General features: G+C 45.8%; 1 protein-coding gene across 8 annotated transcripts in view; it reads left to right on the top strand.

Annotated features, from left to right (window-relative positions):
• RNF144A (ring finger protein 144A) overlaps positions 1-15,016 on the top strand; it is a 158,406-nt gene that overhangs the window by 64,094 nt on the left and 79,296 nt on the right. For 5 of the 8 annotated variants that reach the window (XM_030921262.1, XM_030921267.1, XM_030921266.1 and 2 more), the window contains one exon: positions 14,798-14,943. In XM_030921262.1, the coding sequence (XP_030777122.1) occupies positions 14,809-14,943 (135 nt within the window). In that variant the 5' untranslated portion in view covers positions 14,798-14,808. Of the gene's footprint in view, positions 1-10,145; positions 10,350-13,393; positions 13,706-14,797; positions 14,944-15,016 lie in introns of those variants that run through there. The other 3 variants (XM_030921264.1, XM_030921268.1, XM_030921261.1) reach the window with 3 other exon arrangements.

Genomic DNA, 15,016 nt, shown 5'->3' with positions numbered 1-15,016 from the left:
TCTTCATAGCAGTGTGCCACTCCTGGTACCAATTTTCTGTATTAGTCTGTTTTCATACTGCTATAAAGATACTACCTGAGACGGGGTAATTTATGAAGAAAAAAGGTTTAATTCATTCACAGTTCCCCATGAGGCTGGGGAGGTCTCAGGAAACTTACAACCATGGCAGAAGGCAAAAGGGAAGTAGACACCTTCTTCACAAGGCGTCAGGAGAGAGAGGGTGCACGAGGGAAACTGCCGCTTTTAAAACAATTGGATCTCGTGAGAACCCTGTTGTCACCACAACAGCATGGGGGAAACCACCCCCATGATCCAGTCACCTCCCACCAGATCTGTTCATCGATGTGGGGATTACAATTCGAGGTGAGATTTGGGTTGGGACACAGAGCCATATCTTATCATTGACTTCACATGAGTGGCAAAATATAAAGTAGAATACAGAATAGAGATATTAGTAAACCTTGTAGCTACTCGTAAGTGTGGTGCAATGGGCTATGTATCATTATTTGATCAGAAGATGGATGCATTAGTTACATGGGGACTTCTTTATTTTATCAGTGGAGGGAGAGTGCCTGTCACATTGACTTGGCTCCATGGTTGTTGAAGAGGAATTGCCCTCTTCACACCAAGGAAGGAGTCATTGCCTGATTCACGCTAGTATTTTTTTCTTCCTAGATAACTAGGCAGTAAAGAAAATAACAAACTATAGCAATTAATTGTATTCGAATAGAGTTTTTTAAACAGTTGGATGATAAGACTGAGTCCCTGATGCAGCTTAACTTTTTTCCTTCGGGGAAAAACAACAAATACATAAGCCTATGTCAAGTATGTCAGAGAACGGCTGTGGAGTGAAAGGAAGAGGCTCAAGGGAAAGAGTGGTGAGAGCCCTGGCTGTATCTGTAGCAGTCAGACAATCGAGAAAGGGGCAACTTCATGGATTCTGGGCCAGTGTGCATTGGAGAACATCAAGCTTGGTGACATTATTATCACAGTCATCATCCTGCTGCAGTAACGTGGGGATTCTTCAGGTTTCTGTGCTTGTTTTCTAAAAAGAGGGATCTTTTAATCATTCTCACACCTTTAGTACATTGGAAAATAGCTGAGGCCCCGTGAAATGGAATGCCACAGCTCCTGCCTACCGGCTTATGATTTACTTGTGATTCCCAGTGAGCTCTGGCTGTACCTAAAGGTAGAAATAAGAATGTGCAGAGAGCCTAGGAAAGGCTTTTGTCCTAGAGGTGCTACAGTTTCCAGGTGCCACGTGTTCTTTGGTGGCATTTGCTGGCCTCTCCCGTGCTTGTGCTGCTGGCTGTCAGATGTTATTGCTTCCTCTGCTAAAGATACCACCTCCATTACAAGGAGGACGCAGTGTTTGCAAGTCTCCTTCCTAGTGTGAGCTGTTTGGCATGCTTTAAGTGGTAGAAGGGGAATTTAAAAGCTCCAGTTTTCTTTTCTATAGGAAGTCTTCTGGAAACTGTGTGTGCCCTGGGCCCTCTCCCTGGCTCCATGCTGTTGTCTTTCTAGAACAATCCCTGGGGGACTATGGATCTCTGTGAGCTCAGGTTCTAAGAGGGGACAGCGCTGACTTGCCCTACAGCCTTTTTATCTAGTAGTAGGGTTTACAGACAGCATCACGCCTGTGGCCATCTTAAGTCACTGGATGGAGCCCAAATCGCTAGTCCTGTCTCTTCTTTCTGATGGCAGAGGATGCTAGAGGGCTACTTATTCTTATGCAGATCTTAAGTGACACTTTCAGGATGCAGGTGGCTGCAGTCCATTGCTTTGGTCCTGACCTCGCACGCGCTCTCCTGGAGGATTTCTGGCAGGAGTTTCCTGACTGTGAGCCTTGTTCCGGAATCCTCCTGTGTGGACCCCCACTGTGTCTGTCTACCTTATAGCAAAGCAGAGGCTGAGGCTCAGGGGGCCTCGGTGTTCCCAAAGCCATGCAAGCAAATGATGGTGACCCTCCCGATGTCACCACAAAAGTGCTCCTCCCCAGACGTCGCAGTTGGTAGGGCAGAAGCCTCGGAGCCACCCTTGGCTCCTCTCTTTCTCCCACACCGATCTTGAAACTCCACATTCTGAGCAGCTTCTTTTTCAAAGTATATCCTGAATGTGACTACTTGCCACCAGCTCTGTTTGTCACTGGGCCACGTTGGACAACCCCCCATCTTGTCCCTGGATGGTTGCAGTCACCTCCCAATGGGCCACTGTGCTCTGCATTTTCCCTGGTGCATCGGGGTCTCAGTGCACAGTGTCAGCCCCAACTCCCTCTCCCTGCCTCATTGTTCCACTGAGCCTGCATAGTTAACAAGCTGTGTATCTCACTGATTTATCTATTTATTTTCTGTATCCCTGCTAGAGTATAAGTTTCTCGAGGGTGGGAATGTCTGCCTATTCTGTTCACTGTTCACGTTTCCAGCAAGGAGAGCACTGTCTGGAACCAAGTTTCTTTTTTCTTTCCTTTTTTTCCCCCAAGACGGAGTTTTGCTCTGCCACTCAGGATGGAATGCAGTGGCGCCATCTCAGCTCACTGCAACCTCCACCTCCTGGGTTCAGGCAATTCTTCTGCCTCAGCCTCCCGAGTAGCTGGGATTACAGGCTCCCACCACCACATCTGGCTAATTTTTGTATTTTTAGTAGAGATGGGGTTTCACCATGTTGGCCAGGCTGGTCTCGAACACCTGACCTCATGATCCACCTGCCTCGGCCTCCCAAAGTGCTGGGATTACAGGCGTGAGCCACCGCGCCTGGCCCCAAGTTTCTTGAATGATTGGAAGGATGTCTCTGCCTTTTGTTGTAGCATGTGAGAATAACTGTTTACTTTTAACTCGTATTTTATTCATCTTAATAGCATTGCTATACAATGGGAAAATAGGAGTGCATAAGTGTATTTAGGTTTTCCTGATCATGCTGATCCTGAATATTCCCAACCTTTAGGACTTAGTGTGGTCCTGACATGCTGCCTCTAGCACCCAAGGCCAGGATCATTTTCCTCTCTTTGTTATTTCATACCATGCATGGGGTCCACTCGCACACCCCGCTGGGTTTTGTCTCCAGAGTCTGCAGATATGTTTGCCTCCCTCACTGGAAGTGTAAAGTAGCTGTTATCACCCCATAGAGTTCATTGTTTTAGTTTATTCCTCTCTTTCAGTGTTTCCTGCGCTCTCTTCTGCTCACTGACCAGTTATTAGAAAGCAAAGACAAAATCAAAATAAACTTCACATAAGAAATACAGGACTTGGTGGAACAGGAAATCTTCTCTATGTATTTGAAATACATAATGTTCTGGGCAGATGGTCAAGTAAAGCTGTGGCCTAATACTGATAAATGAAAGGTGATTCCGTGGGACTCCTCCAGGTTTCTTTGAACAGATTTAGTGCCATTTTGCATGTTTTAATTCATCTCCCTCCCCCACCGCCGCGTTTTTTTTTTTTTTTTAACAATGAGAAGATCATCAAAGGCAATTGCTTTAGGGAAAAGGGGCTTTGATGATGATTATTATTAGACAGTGCTCCCTGGGTGGCCATTCTGCCCTGGTTGCTTTTGTAATCGTTTCTCTGGAATAGTATTTAGAACTTTCTAGGAACCTAATTCTGGTTTGCTCAATAACTGATAATGAGTAAGTGGAAGCATTAGGGGCTTGTAAATGTTGGAATAAGAGATGGAGGGACCTCTGGAGTTGGAATTGCAGGTGAGTTCCTAGGAAGGTGGACGTGGAAGGTTTAGATGATTTAGTAGACGGAACACAACTCGAGCCACAGGTGTAACATGTGCTCTGAAGTTGATCTGTATCAGTGGGGTTTTCAAATCGGAAAGCATGTTTTATCTTTATTACACTCTTACTTCGAGATCGGTTCTCCTCCCTGTGTGGAAGAGGCCTCTCACTGAGGAGCAGAGTCACAGGTTTTCACGTGGGAAGAAGGAGTGAAGGCTGCACAGGTTTAGAGAAAGAACGGCTTAGAGACTCCCGGAAGCCAGCTCTCCCAGCGAGCATCCTTGGGTTGTAGATGAGGCCACTGTTCCGTGAAGGTACCATGACAGCCTCAGGGTCACATGGTCAGTCATTCCCAAAGCTCGCAATAAAACCCAGGTTTTTTAAAAAGAAGCTTATAGAGGCCCATTTCCACCCGATTTCCTCCTCCCTACTCCGTTACCTCCATTATGTCTTCTTCCGTTAACTCAAGGCATTGACAAGCTCCAAACCCAGAGATTTCCCAGGCTTGTTGCTTAGCAACAAGGTTTTTGTTTGGGGCCCTGAAGGAGACCGCCATTGTGCCCGACCTGCCCCCGTGTCGAGCTGGCCAGAGGCCTGTTCCTAAGCCACCCTCGAGATCAGCAAGTACTGACCTGAAGGAACTGAAGAAACTGCAGATGACCAAGTAGACGAGTCTGCCACACCCCACAGTGGCTCTGGCTCATTGTTTAATAGAGTATGATTAAGATCACTGCAGGGCAGGGAACTGGGTGGCCCACTGCTATTCAAGGTTTATCATGGATGTCCATATATATCTCTCCTGCTGCTTTTTCTTTGTGTTCTGTCTGACACAGAGAGAGAGAGAATGACTATGTCCCTAGCAAAAATTTTGCAATAAAACGTTAAGGGTAGTTCTTTATCTGATAGAAGGAAGCGGGGTTGGGGTGAGGGGCAGGGTTGCTTTGACTTCTTAGCAAATCCCTAAACAGCTCAGAAGGAGGGAATTGTCTCTAAAAAGAAGGAGGGATGATCCAAACATCCCCCCTTCAACTCTAAAATTTAATGAGTTGATGTTTGATTTTGACAGTGTTGCTCTCTGGTAGCTGAAGTGTAATGTTTATCTGGGCAAATACATTAGTGTTGAAATAATAGGCCCTTTGTGTCTTCCTCGGCATCTCATTCCCGGACGGGGGTCAGAACGCATGGCTGAGTCTGGGGCCCTCAGTGGGAAACCAGCCATCATGTTGAAGCCACCGAGAAATGTTTAAGTTTGTATGTGGAGTGTTTTATCAGCGCTCTGGGGAATGGCTGAATCAATTGTTTTGGTCTTAGAAATAAAGAAGGAGCTTCCTGTCATGAATAGCAGTTGTTTTCCAAGCCAGGTGGCCTGCAAGAGAGGCTGCCTCCTGAAGCTGATCTGCAAATCTGCGGGGGCCAGGAGGGAGGCATCTCGGGGCCACACCCGGGGCAGTGTTGGCTGCTTCTCTAAGGTCGTTTTCAGCAGGGTGTCTGGGGTGTGTGTGTTTGTGTGTGTGCGTGCGTGTGTGTGTGTGTGTGTCCCTGTCAGATCACAGTTCCGTCCTCTCTGTGGCCCTGCTGTGGGACGTGCAGACTTAAGAACACTTCGATGGGTGGAGGGAGAAGCACAGGGCTCTGCGTGGAGGTCGCCTGGTCGACGAACGGAAACAGTTCCATGTCAGTAGACTTTCTGCTCACCTACCCTGTATGTTTTAGTGTCCAGTTATGGATGCTGTCCTCTGCAGTTGAAGTGCTCCCGGTGGCCGGCCCTTCACCGTCACTTGCAGGTATAGGTAAAGGTAGAAAGCAGAAAGCACCCACGACCTCCACTTGGTGCCACTCTGTGGCCGTTTCTCCAGTGAACCTGTCTCCACCTGGCCCTGTGCTCAGAAGGTGGGCGCCCTTCCTCTGGTCCCTGGGTTCTTCCTTACTGATTGTGTCTGTTCTTCTCTGTACTCCTGCAAACTCTTAATTTAGGGAAATCTGTTAACATTGAAATGACTAAGAGCAGCTTTCTTTCTTTTTTTGTATTTCTTACAAAGCTTTAATGCTATGCAGTAGTGCTTGAGAACGTGTTTTATGGGCTCCTTGGGCCCTTCTATGTACCTTTCTTGGACTGTGACGGTCTTCATTAGCATACCAAAAACCATAAGAAGTTTAAAATGCTGAAAAATAAGCAAACTCATCTGTTTAACTGTATTTAATTTAGTGTTTCTCAGATTTTTACTGTCAAAGTGTTTCATTTAAAAATAAACTTTTATTTTAGGGCAGTTTAGATTTAGATTTATGGGTTTAATTTTAGATTCAGATTTAGTTAGACCGTTTCGGATTTAGATTTAGAAAATGACGCAGGTAGTACAGAAAGTTCCCATAAACCTCATGCCCAGCTTCTCCTGTTAACATCTCGCATTAGTTGAGTACATTTGTCACAGTGTTAAACCAATACTCTTACGTGCTTATCAACTCAAGTACCCTCTTCGTTCCAGGTAGTTGAGTTTTTACCCAGTGTCCTTTTTCTGTTCCAGGTTCTCTCATTGCATTTAGGGGTCGTATCTCCTTAGATTCCTCTCCACTGGGACAGTTTCTCAGGCTTCCATTGAAGACTTTGACAGCTTTTGGTTAGGAATTTTGTAGCATATTCTTGAATTGGGATTTATTCGATGCTCTTCTCGTAAGAAGACAGGGTTTATTGGTTTTGAGAGAAAGACCCCAGAGATGAAACCTTACTCTCATCACATCCTGGGAGGGTGAGGGGTGTGGTCACCGTCAACACCATCCATGTGCACAGTCACCCCTGATGCCATCGGGGCCACCTCACAGAGGCAGCATTTGTCCTCTTCACACGGGTGAACTCCTTTTTCCATGCTTTTCTAAACTATACTCTTTGGAAGGAAGTCATTCTCTACGGCGCACTTCAGAATGAGGAGTTAGGCTCCACCTCCTTGAGTGTGTAGCATCTACGAAAATTATGTGGAGTTTTTCTGCCTGAGAGATGTGTCTTTTCCCTCATTTATTTATGTGAGTATGGGCTCGTGTGTATATATTTTCTATTCTGGGCGATAATTTATGCTACTCTGTTGCTCTGTTTTTTTTCAGCTACAACCACTGGGAGCTTTTTCAGTTGTCTCCTATACTGTTTGGACATCCTTCAGCTCAACTTGAATGTCCTTCCCCCGTCCTGTAATCAGCTGTTTGTCCAGTGAACCCTAGTTTCGGTAACTGGAACACTGTGTTAGAATCAAGATCTGGGCACTAGATGTGCTTGTTGCAAACTGGGATGTCATTCCTTCTGTGCCCTGCTAGAACAAGGAAACATATGTATATACACTAACCGGTGTATGCACAAAAATCTATATGTATTTCTTTATGTAGCCACCTGAATCTATATTAAGCTAAACATGAGTTTCTACTGATGAGGCCAACTCTATTCCGTGACCACCCTTGCTTATCTGAGACCTTCCATTCCAACAGTGAGAAACCTGGATCCCACCAACTACCATCCCTTTACTTATTTGTTCCATTCCAGTGTAAAGGAATAGTGGCTTCAGAATTGTTAACCCATGCCCTGCAGCAGGCAGATTTGTCATCTGGAGAGCAGTGCTTATGAACTTGGCCATTATTATTACAGGTTCAGCCCATTGCTGAAATCATTCTGGTCAGCACCTTTCCCCCACCCGCTTTTAATACAGGTGGAAACTTCGTCACAGTCTGGATTCCATCCTGCCATGCCCCTGACCTCCTCAATGATTGTTTTTTAAATTGCATGCATTAAGGATCACCCTATGTAACGTTCTGTTTTATGGGTTTTGATAAGTGCAGAATGTCAACATATCCATTATTACAGTATCATACCACTCAAGCCTCCTCTGCTCTCCCAGCCCTCCCCAAGCCACCAGTAACCACTGATCTGTTTGCTGACTAGGGTTTTGCCTTTTCTGGAATGTCATATAATTAGAATCATACAGTAGGTACCCTTTTCTTAAAAAAAAGAAAAAAATGACCTTATTTTTTTTTACAACAGTTTTAGGTTCAAACCAAATTGAACGGATAATACAGAGTTTCCATACACCCATCCCCACCTACACACAATTAGCTATTAACATCCCATACCACAGTGGCACATTTGTCACAATGAATGAATATACATTGATCAGCATTCTCTCCCAGGGTTCATAATTTCCTATGGTAGTCAGTTGGGGACGCTGTAACAGAATACCATTGACTGCGGGGCTGAAACAACAGAAATTTATTTTCTTGCAGTTCTGGAGGCTGGAAGTCTGAGAGGAGGGTGCCAGCGTGCTTGAGTTCTGGTGAGGACATCCCCTGGCTTACAGAGGCTGCCTTCTTCCTGTGTCCTCACATGGCCAAGAAAGCGCATAGGAGCTCTCTCGTCCTCTTTGTGTAACTCCAGTCCTATTGTATTATGGTCCCACCCTTATGATCTCATTTAACCTTAATTTAACCTTAATCCCTTTCTAAAGACCATATATATAATTTTTTTATATATAGCAGTGTGTATATATAAAAAATGTAACATATATAATATAAATATGTAACATTGTATATCATATATGGTATATCATATATAATATAACATGATATATAATATAACATGATATATAACATGATGTATGTTATATATATGTTATATATAATATATGTTATATATAATGTATAATATATATAATATATAACATATGTTATATATACTACTATATATGTAGAGAGAGACTGCTACACACACACACACACATATACAGATACACACACATAGATACAGATATATAGACTTCTAGATGGGCTAAATCTCCAGATACAGTCCCAGTGGGGGTTAGGGCTTCCACATACAAATTTGCCCGGGGGGTAAAATTTAGTCCATAGTTTACGCTAGGTTTCACTCACCCTTAGTGTTGCACGTTCTGTGGGCTTTCACAGATGGATAATGACATGTAATCACCATTACGCTTCATGCTGAATAGTTGCTCTCCCCTGAATACTCCCTGTGCTCTGCCCGATCATCTCTCCCTCTCCATGATCCCTGGTAACCCCTGATCTTTTGATTGTCCTTATAGTTTTGTCTCTTCCAGCGTGTCCTAGAGTTGGAATCATTTGTGTGTAGCCTTTTCAGATTGGCTTCTTGCATGTAGTAATGTGCCTTTAAATTTCTTCCGTGTCTTTTCTTGGCTTGATGGCTTATGTTTTCGGTGCCGAATAACATTCCACTGCCTGGATATACCATAGTTTACCCATTCACCTGCTGAAAGACAGCTCGGTTGTTTCCGAGTTTTGGCAGTTACAGCTGAGCGGCTGTAAGCATGCGTGTGCACGTTTTCATGTGAACGTAAGTTTTCACATTAGCTGGGGACCTAGGAGTGTGATTGCTGGAAATAGCTAAGTTTTTATCGTTGAGTGGGCACCATCTGCTTGGGAGGAGACAATGTCCAAGTACTTTTCTAAAGCATCATGGAACTGTACACTTGAATAAGCCAGCTCTTTTACAGCCAGCTTTCTACTCAGCCACCGTTCTCCAATTTCTGCTGCTGATGACAGCTCCAAATTATGAAGATGTAGCTTTTCCCAGCCACTGCCAATCTGTACATGCTTAAGTTAAGCCCAGCAAGCTCAGAAGCAAAACCGAAGTTGGTTTGTCTTATATCTCTACAAATCCAAAAGGCTCCATCTCATTCAGCTGATGAAGATATACAGAGGAGGAGTAGCACAGTAAATGGCTGTGTCTTAGGGCCACACAGACTGTGAATAGCCCTTTATGTTTGTGCAGGTTACCCTAATCCTCTCCGAACCTTGGTTTATTCATTGGTAAAGTTTGAATAATAGCAAACTATCAAAGTCTCAAAGTCATTGTGCAGAGAAATGAAGTAGTATATGCAAATGATGAGCGCAATGTCTGATGCACATTTAACAGTCTCTCTCTCTCATACATACATACATATATATATATGTGTGTGTGTAATTGTTGTTATAATTATGGAATATCTGCAGTGATCACTGTCCAGAAGGCTAGAACATAGTTCCTACCCTTGAATAATGTATCATCAAGTTGAGGAGATAAATTCAAAGTCTGTCAGACTTTGAAAGCCACATTTACCCAGAAAGACTGGTGAGCTGGTAGACTTCCAAAGCCACACTTACCCAGAAGAAATGAGAGTTACTTTGAGAGTCTAGCCCAGGGCCTTGTAGACATGACAGCTGAGTGTTGGTATTGTTGAAGAATGGTGCACTCGGTGGGCTTCAGCCCACACAGCCTTGAGTCAGACGGACTTGGGTGGAAATGCTGTTGAGTGGAATGATACAGACCAGTGGTTCTGGGGCTTCATTGTGCATCACAGTCCCCGCCAGGCTCACGGAAACAGATCACTGTGCCGCCCCACCCACCTCCCCAGAGTTTCTGTTTTAATGAGTCTGGGTTGGAGCCCAACCAGTTACATTCCAGCAAGTTCTCAGGTGATGCTGATGCTGCTATTCAGAGAGCACTGCTCAAGAAGCCTCGTGGACCACACACAGCAGAGACCCAGAGAAAGGGGAGACAGCTGAGAGACGTGAGAAATCAGAGGGGATGTCACCCAGCACCAGGACTGATGCTGGGTGTGAAGGGTTTGCAGGATGTGGAGAAGGGGTAAGGAAGGAAAAGGGAGTTAGGCTGTGGAGGAAACATGAGAGTGTCCCAGGCAACTGGAGGAGAGTGGGGACTTGCTGGAGGAAGGCATGAAAGTAAGAGGTGGATGATGACTGGCTGGCAGCTGCTTACCTTTCCCAGTTTTGCTTTGAAGGAGTAAAGGTGGGAAGAATAGGGGCCTACAGAGGTCCATAGCCCTGGGGCTCAGAGATGGGATAGTTTTGGCTAAAGAACCACCTTGGACCTTACATGAATCTGCCGAATCTTTTGACAATGGACTATTTTCTCTTCCAGCTGTCTCTCATCCTTGTGTCCACACCTCTTTCATCACAAGGCACAATCCTTTGCACAGCCTCGGTTATGCTTAATAAGTAAATTGCCTTATACAGATTTGAATTGCTTAAATTGAATAATACTTATAATTGACCAGATGTTCCTAAAACAGTTTGCCATTTCATATGACTTGACATTCACATTAGGAAAACAAAGACTCTGCTTTCTTTTATTGTGTATTGTGATTCTCTTAGCACAATCTAATTGCAAGTTCGCAGCTGTTCACTGTTTGCAAAATCATATTAAGGCCATCCTGTGCGTAGGGAAGGTCCATGATGGGTTTAGACAATATAGACCTTTTTTTTTTTTTCTGTGAAATATATCCTGTTGTTGTCACCATTTGAATCACGATTTTAAGCACAACTGAGAGACTGTGTATTCTGTTGGGGAAAGAATAGTGATGGTGATTCCTGGAAATGGTGATGTGACCTGCTTCAAATCCAGCTCACGGGGCTGGTGGGGGAAGTGGGAGGTGAGGGCCACGGGCTGACCTGTGCCCAGGGCAGGGGAAGCCACTGGGGGCCAAACAGAAATCATGGTCCAGGCAGAAAGGAAATCAGACAGATGGAGCCCTGTACGCCGTGCGGGGGGGTCGCAACAGAGAGGCCGTAAACAGGAAAAGGAGCCCAGATCTGAAGCTGGAAGGAAAGAGAATTGTCTTGGGACCAAGCACGATGGGGCAGGGCAGAGGTCCAGGACAGAGGCTGTAACTGGCTTGTGGGACAGGGAACAGTTCACGCAGGGTGGAGACGGGAATTCAAGAGCCCTCTGTGGAGCGATTAAGCTCTGCCCTTGGGGAATGCACTCTCGGTGATGTCCAGGCTGGGAGCATACTGCATGGCTGACAATAAGGGAGGAGGCTTTAGGAGGTTTTGATGTTTGATTCTTCTAAACATTTTCTCCATTGGATTGAACTTCCTAAATGACTAATTTTACCATATGATATCTCTGCCCAACAACTTGTTTTATCCATTTTGTCTATGTAGGTAAAGGTCTAAGCTTGTTAACCTGACATATTGTAATGACTTCCACTTACCAAGCTCCTAGTATCTCCCAGGAACTTGTAAATATGTTACTTCTCACTCATTCTTCCAAAGCCTACATGGGTGGTGATGGTTATATAGGCTTTACAGAGGGAAAACAAAACAAAACAAAACAAAAACAAAAATTAAGTTCATAGAAGTTAAATTTAAGTTATGTAATTTCTTCAACGTCACATAACCAAGTGGCCAAAAAAAAAAAAAAAAGGAATTTGAAGCCAGGTCTGCTTGATTGCAAAGCATGAACCCTGTATCCTACAACCTCCCCAACAGCCTGACAGAACTTGTACCCTGTGCTTTTTCAACATTGTCAAAAACAAGCTCTCCCCAAATCTCCAGGCCAGAGGAGTCAATTGCCAGCCACTGCCCCCTTGAAATTTTTCCAGCCCTGGCGGATTCCTGCCACCTGCCCCAAGCCTCAGTGCCTGGGGTTAAGGTTTATGGTCCCATTTAGGGCCAGCTGACATTTTAAAATACAATTATCACATTGTCCAGTGAACTTTAAGAGATGTGACTTAAAAAAATCATTAAGTATTAAAACAGAAAAAAAGATACAGAGAAATAAAAAGAAAAATGTCATGGCCCGTCAGCTTAGGACCCAGAAAAACCCCATGAGCGTTTTAAAATGATGGCAATCATAAGCATAAGCATAGTCATAAAATTCAAGGTATAGAGAAATGATCCGAATGAAAATGACCTTGGGGAGGACGCCTTGATGTCTGTACCTCCTGCAGCCGCAGAGAGCTGTGTCATGCTTCCAATTATCTCACTCCTCAGGACCCACCAGCTTGAGGTCAAATCATGATGCCTGTTTAAACTATCTTGGAAGTGCTCGCCAGTCCAGAGGAATCTGTGCCAAAGAGTCCTTTTGTAACGAGGGAGACACACGTGTTTTAGACTGAGTGACTCACAGGCATCAACTGCCCTTGGAAGAGGCCCCTCCGACGGCGGCCCACTCCCGTCCCAGACGCCGAAGGCCTGCGCAGATTCCCAGTGCAGATCCCGGGTGGCCTTCAGTCACCCCCTCAGTTGCCTGAGCTCTGATAGTCAGGGTGTCCTCCCCGGATCTGGCTCATTTCCGCCTCTCATGTCCTTCCTCCTGTCTCACTGGGTCCCATCTGCTGGGTGAGCTTTCAGGGTCCTGCAGGCGCTTCCTTCTGGGCCAGACGTGTCTTCTCCTCCTGGTAGAATTCTCCCTCCGTGTAGAATTCACCAGATGGGTGAATTCTCCCTTCTCCTTCCACGTAGAATTCACCAGGTGGGTTTTCCTAATGAAATATTCGCTCAGTGACACCCAGTGAGGTGTGAGTCACAAAACTTGAGAAAGGGATGATAAATTTTTTTGTTGTTGTTTTAAGTTAGGACAGCTCCTTGACCCTGGGAATAAGCTCCTCAAACGACAGTAAGTCCCACACCTCCCTGCGGCGTGCAGCGGCATCTTCACATTCTCTGACTGCTAAGCAGTGGCTGAAGGAGACATCACAGGGGAGGGGAGTGGATTTGTTGGGGTCCTCTAGAGGGGCAGAACTAATAAGATAGATGTTTGTATAAAGGGGAGTTTATTAGGCAGTGTTGACTCACACGATCACAAGGTAAGGCCCCCCATTAGGCCGTCTGCAAGCTGAGGAGCAAGGAAGCCAGTCCAAGTCCCAAAACCTCAAAAGTAGGGAACTGACAGTATAGCCTTCAGTCTGTGGTCGAAGGTCCAGGAGTCCCAGAGCTGAAGAACTTGGAGTCTGATGTTCGAGGGCAGAAAGCCCAGCACAGGAGAACGACGGAGGCCAGAAGATTCAGCCAGCCTAGTCTTTCCACGTTTTCCTTTCTGCTTTTTATTCTGGCTGCTCTGGCAGCTGATTAGCTGGTGCCCACCCTGGCTGAGGTGGGTCTGCCTCTCCCAGTCCACTGACTCAAATGTTCATCTCCTCTGGCAACACCCTCGCAGACACACCAGGAACAAGACTTTGCATCCTTCAGTCCAATCAGGTTGGCACTCAGTATTAACCATCACAGGGAGGAAGGGATTTTCCTGAGCGCTTGCTGTGTACAGCTGACCCTTTATATGATCTCACATCATCCTCAAAACACCTCTGTGAGAGGGGATTATCAGCCTCATCGTGTGGATGAGCCAGCCGAGGCTGAGAGTGGTTAGGGAACCGTGCTGCTTGTGGGCAGAGGGAGTTCGGAAATGGAGTTCTCTCTGATCACAAAGCACAGCATTGGTTCTGCCCCTCCAGGTGGCCCTTGTGCCCTGTCTTCTGGTGAAAGATGCTACGACATTTCTTCCTTCTGTTGGATGTCTACCTCCTTTCCAGCTGCCCTGAAAACTCAGACCTCACAACCCCAGCCAAGCCCTTCTGCTCCGACCCTTCCACCCGGGCTTGTCCTCATAATGCACAACATCTTTAACACTGGAGAACAGTTAAATCCAAGCGATATGTATTTTAGCAAAAGCTTCTTTTCCAAGATGGCTGAGGTTTTGCCCTCCTGGGTTAGCAGCCTGGTTGGCAGGTGTCTTAATAAAATGCACATCAGTGGGAGGGAGAGAAAGATGGGTGTGTGGGTGAGTTCTTTGTCATTTTGAGGGCAGACATGAAAGTTACTATCAGAATGGTAAAGGGAGCCACTCACAGACCTAAGGCAGGCACCCCTGGTTAAAATTTCTCAGAGCTTGGCAGGCCGACACGGGCGGATCAGGAGGTCAGGAGATCGAGACCATCCTGGCTAACATGGTGAAAACCCATCTCTATTAAAAAAACAAAAAATTAGCCTGGCGTGGTGGCACTTGCCATCCAGCTACTTGGGAGGCTGAGGCAAGAGAATCGCTTGAACCCAGGAGGCAGAGGTTGCAGTGAGCTGAGATCGCACCACTGTACTCCCACCTGGGCAACAGAGTGAGATTCTATCTCAAAAAAAAAAAAAAAAATTCTCAGAGCATCCAAATGCTCTAGGCCCCACCAGCAGTCAGTTGGCCACTGCCCTGGGTCCCAGCTACAGCCAGGAGATGTGACCCCTGCCACGGAGCAGGTGGATGCCAGGGGTGGGGAGGTCTGACCTTCCATGCTTCTCTCGTTTCAGACTGTTCTGCGATGACCACAGCAAGGTACCGGCCCACCTGGGACCTGGCCCTCGACCCGCTGGTGTCTTGCAAGCTCTGTCTTGGGGAGTACCCAGTGGAGCAGATGACAACCATAGCCCAGTGCCAATGCATCTTCTGTACTCTGGTTGGTCTTTTTGGATAAAATATATGTTGCATTGATTTTAGGATGAGCTTTTTGCTTTCGTTTGCAGAGACAC

Source organism: Rhinopithecus roxellana, chromosome 17 (genome assembly GCF_007565055.1).
Source record: "Rhinopithecus roxellana isolate Shanxi Qingling chromosome 17, ASM756505v1, whole genome shotgun sequence".
NCBI lineage: Eukaryota > Metazoa > Chordata > Mammalia > Primates > Cercopithecidae > Rhinopithecus > Rhinopithecus roxellana.
This window is presented reverse-complemented; position numbering and strand designations above follow the sequence as displayed.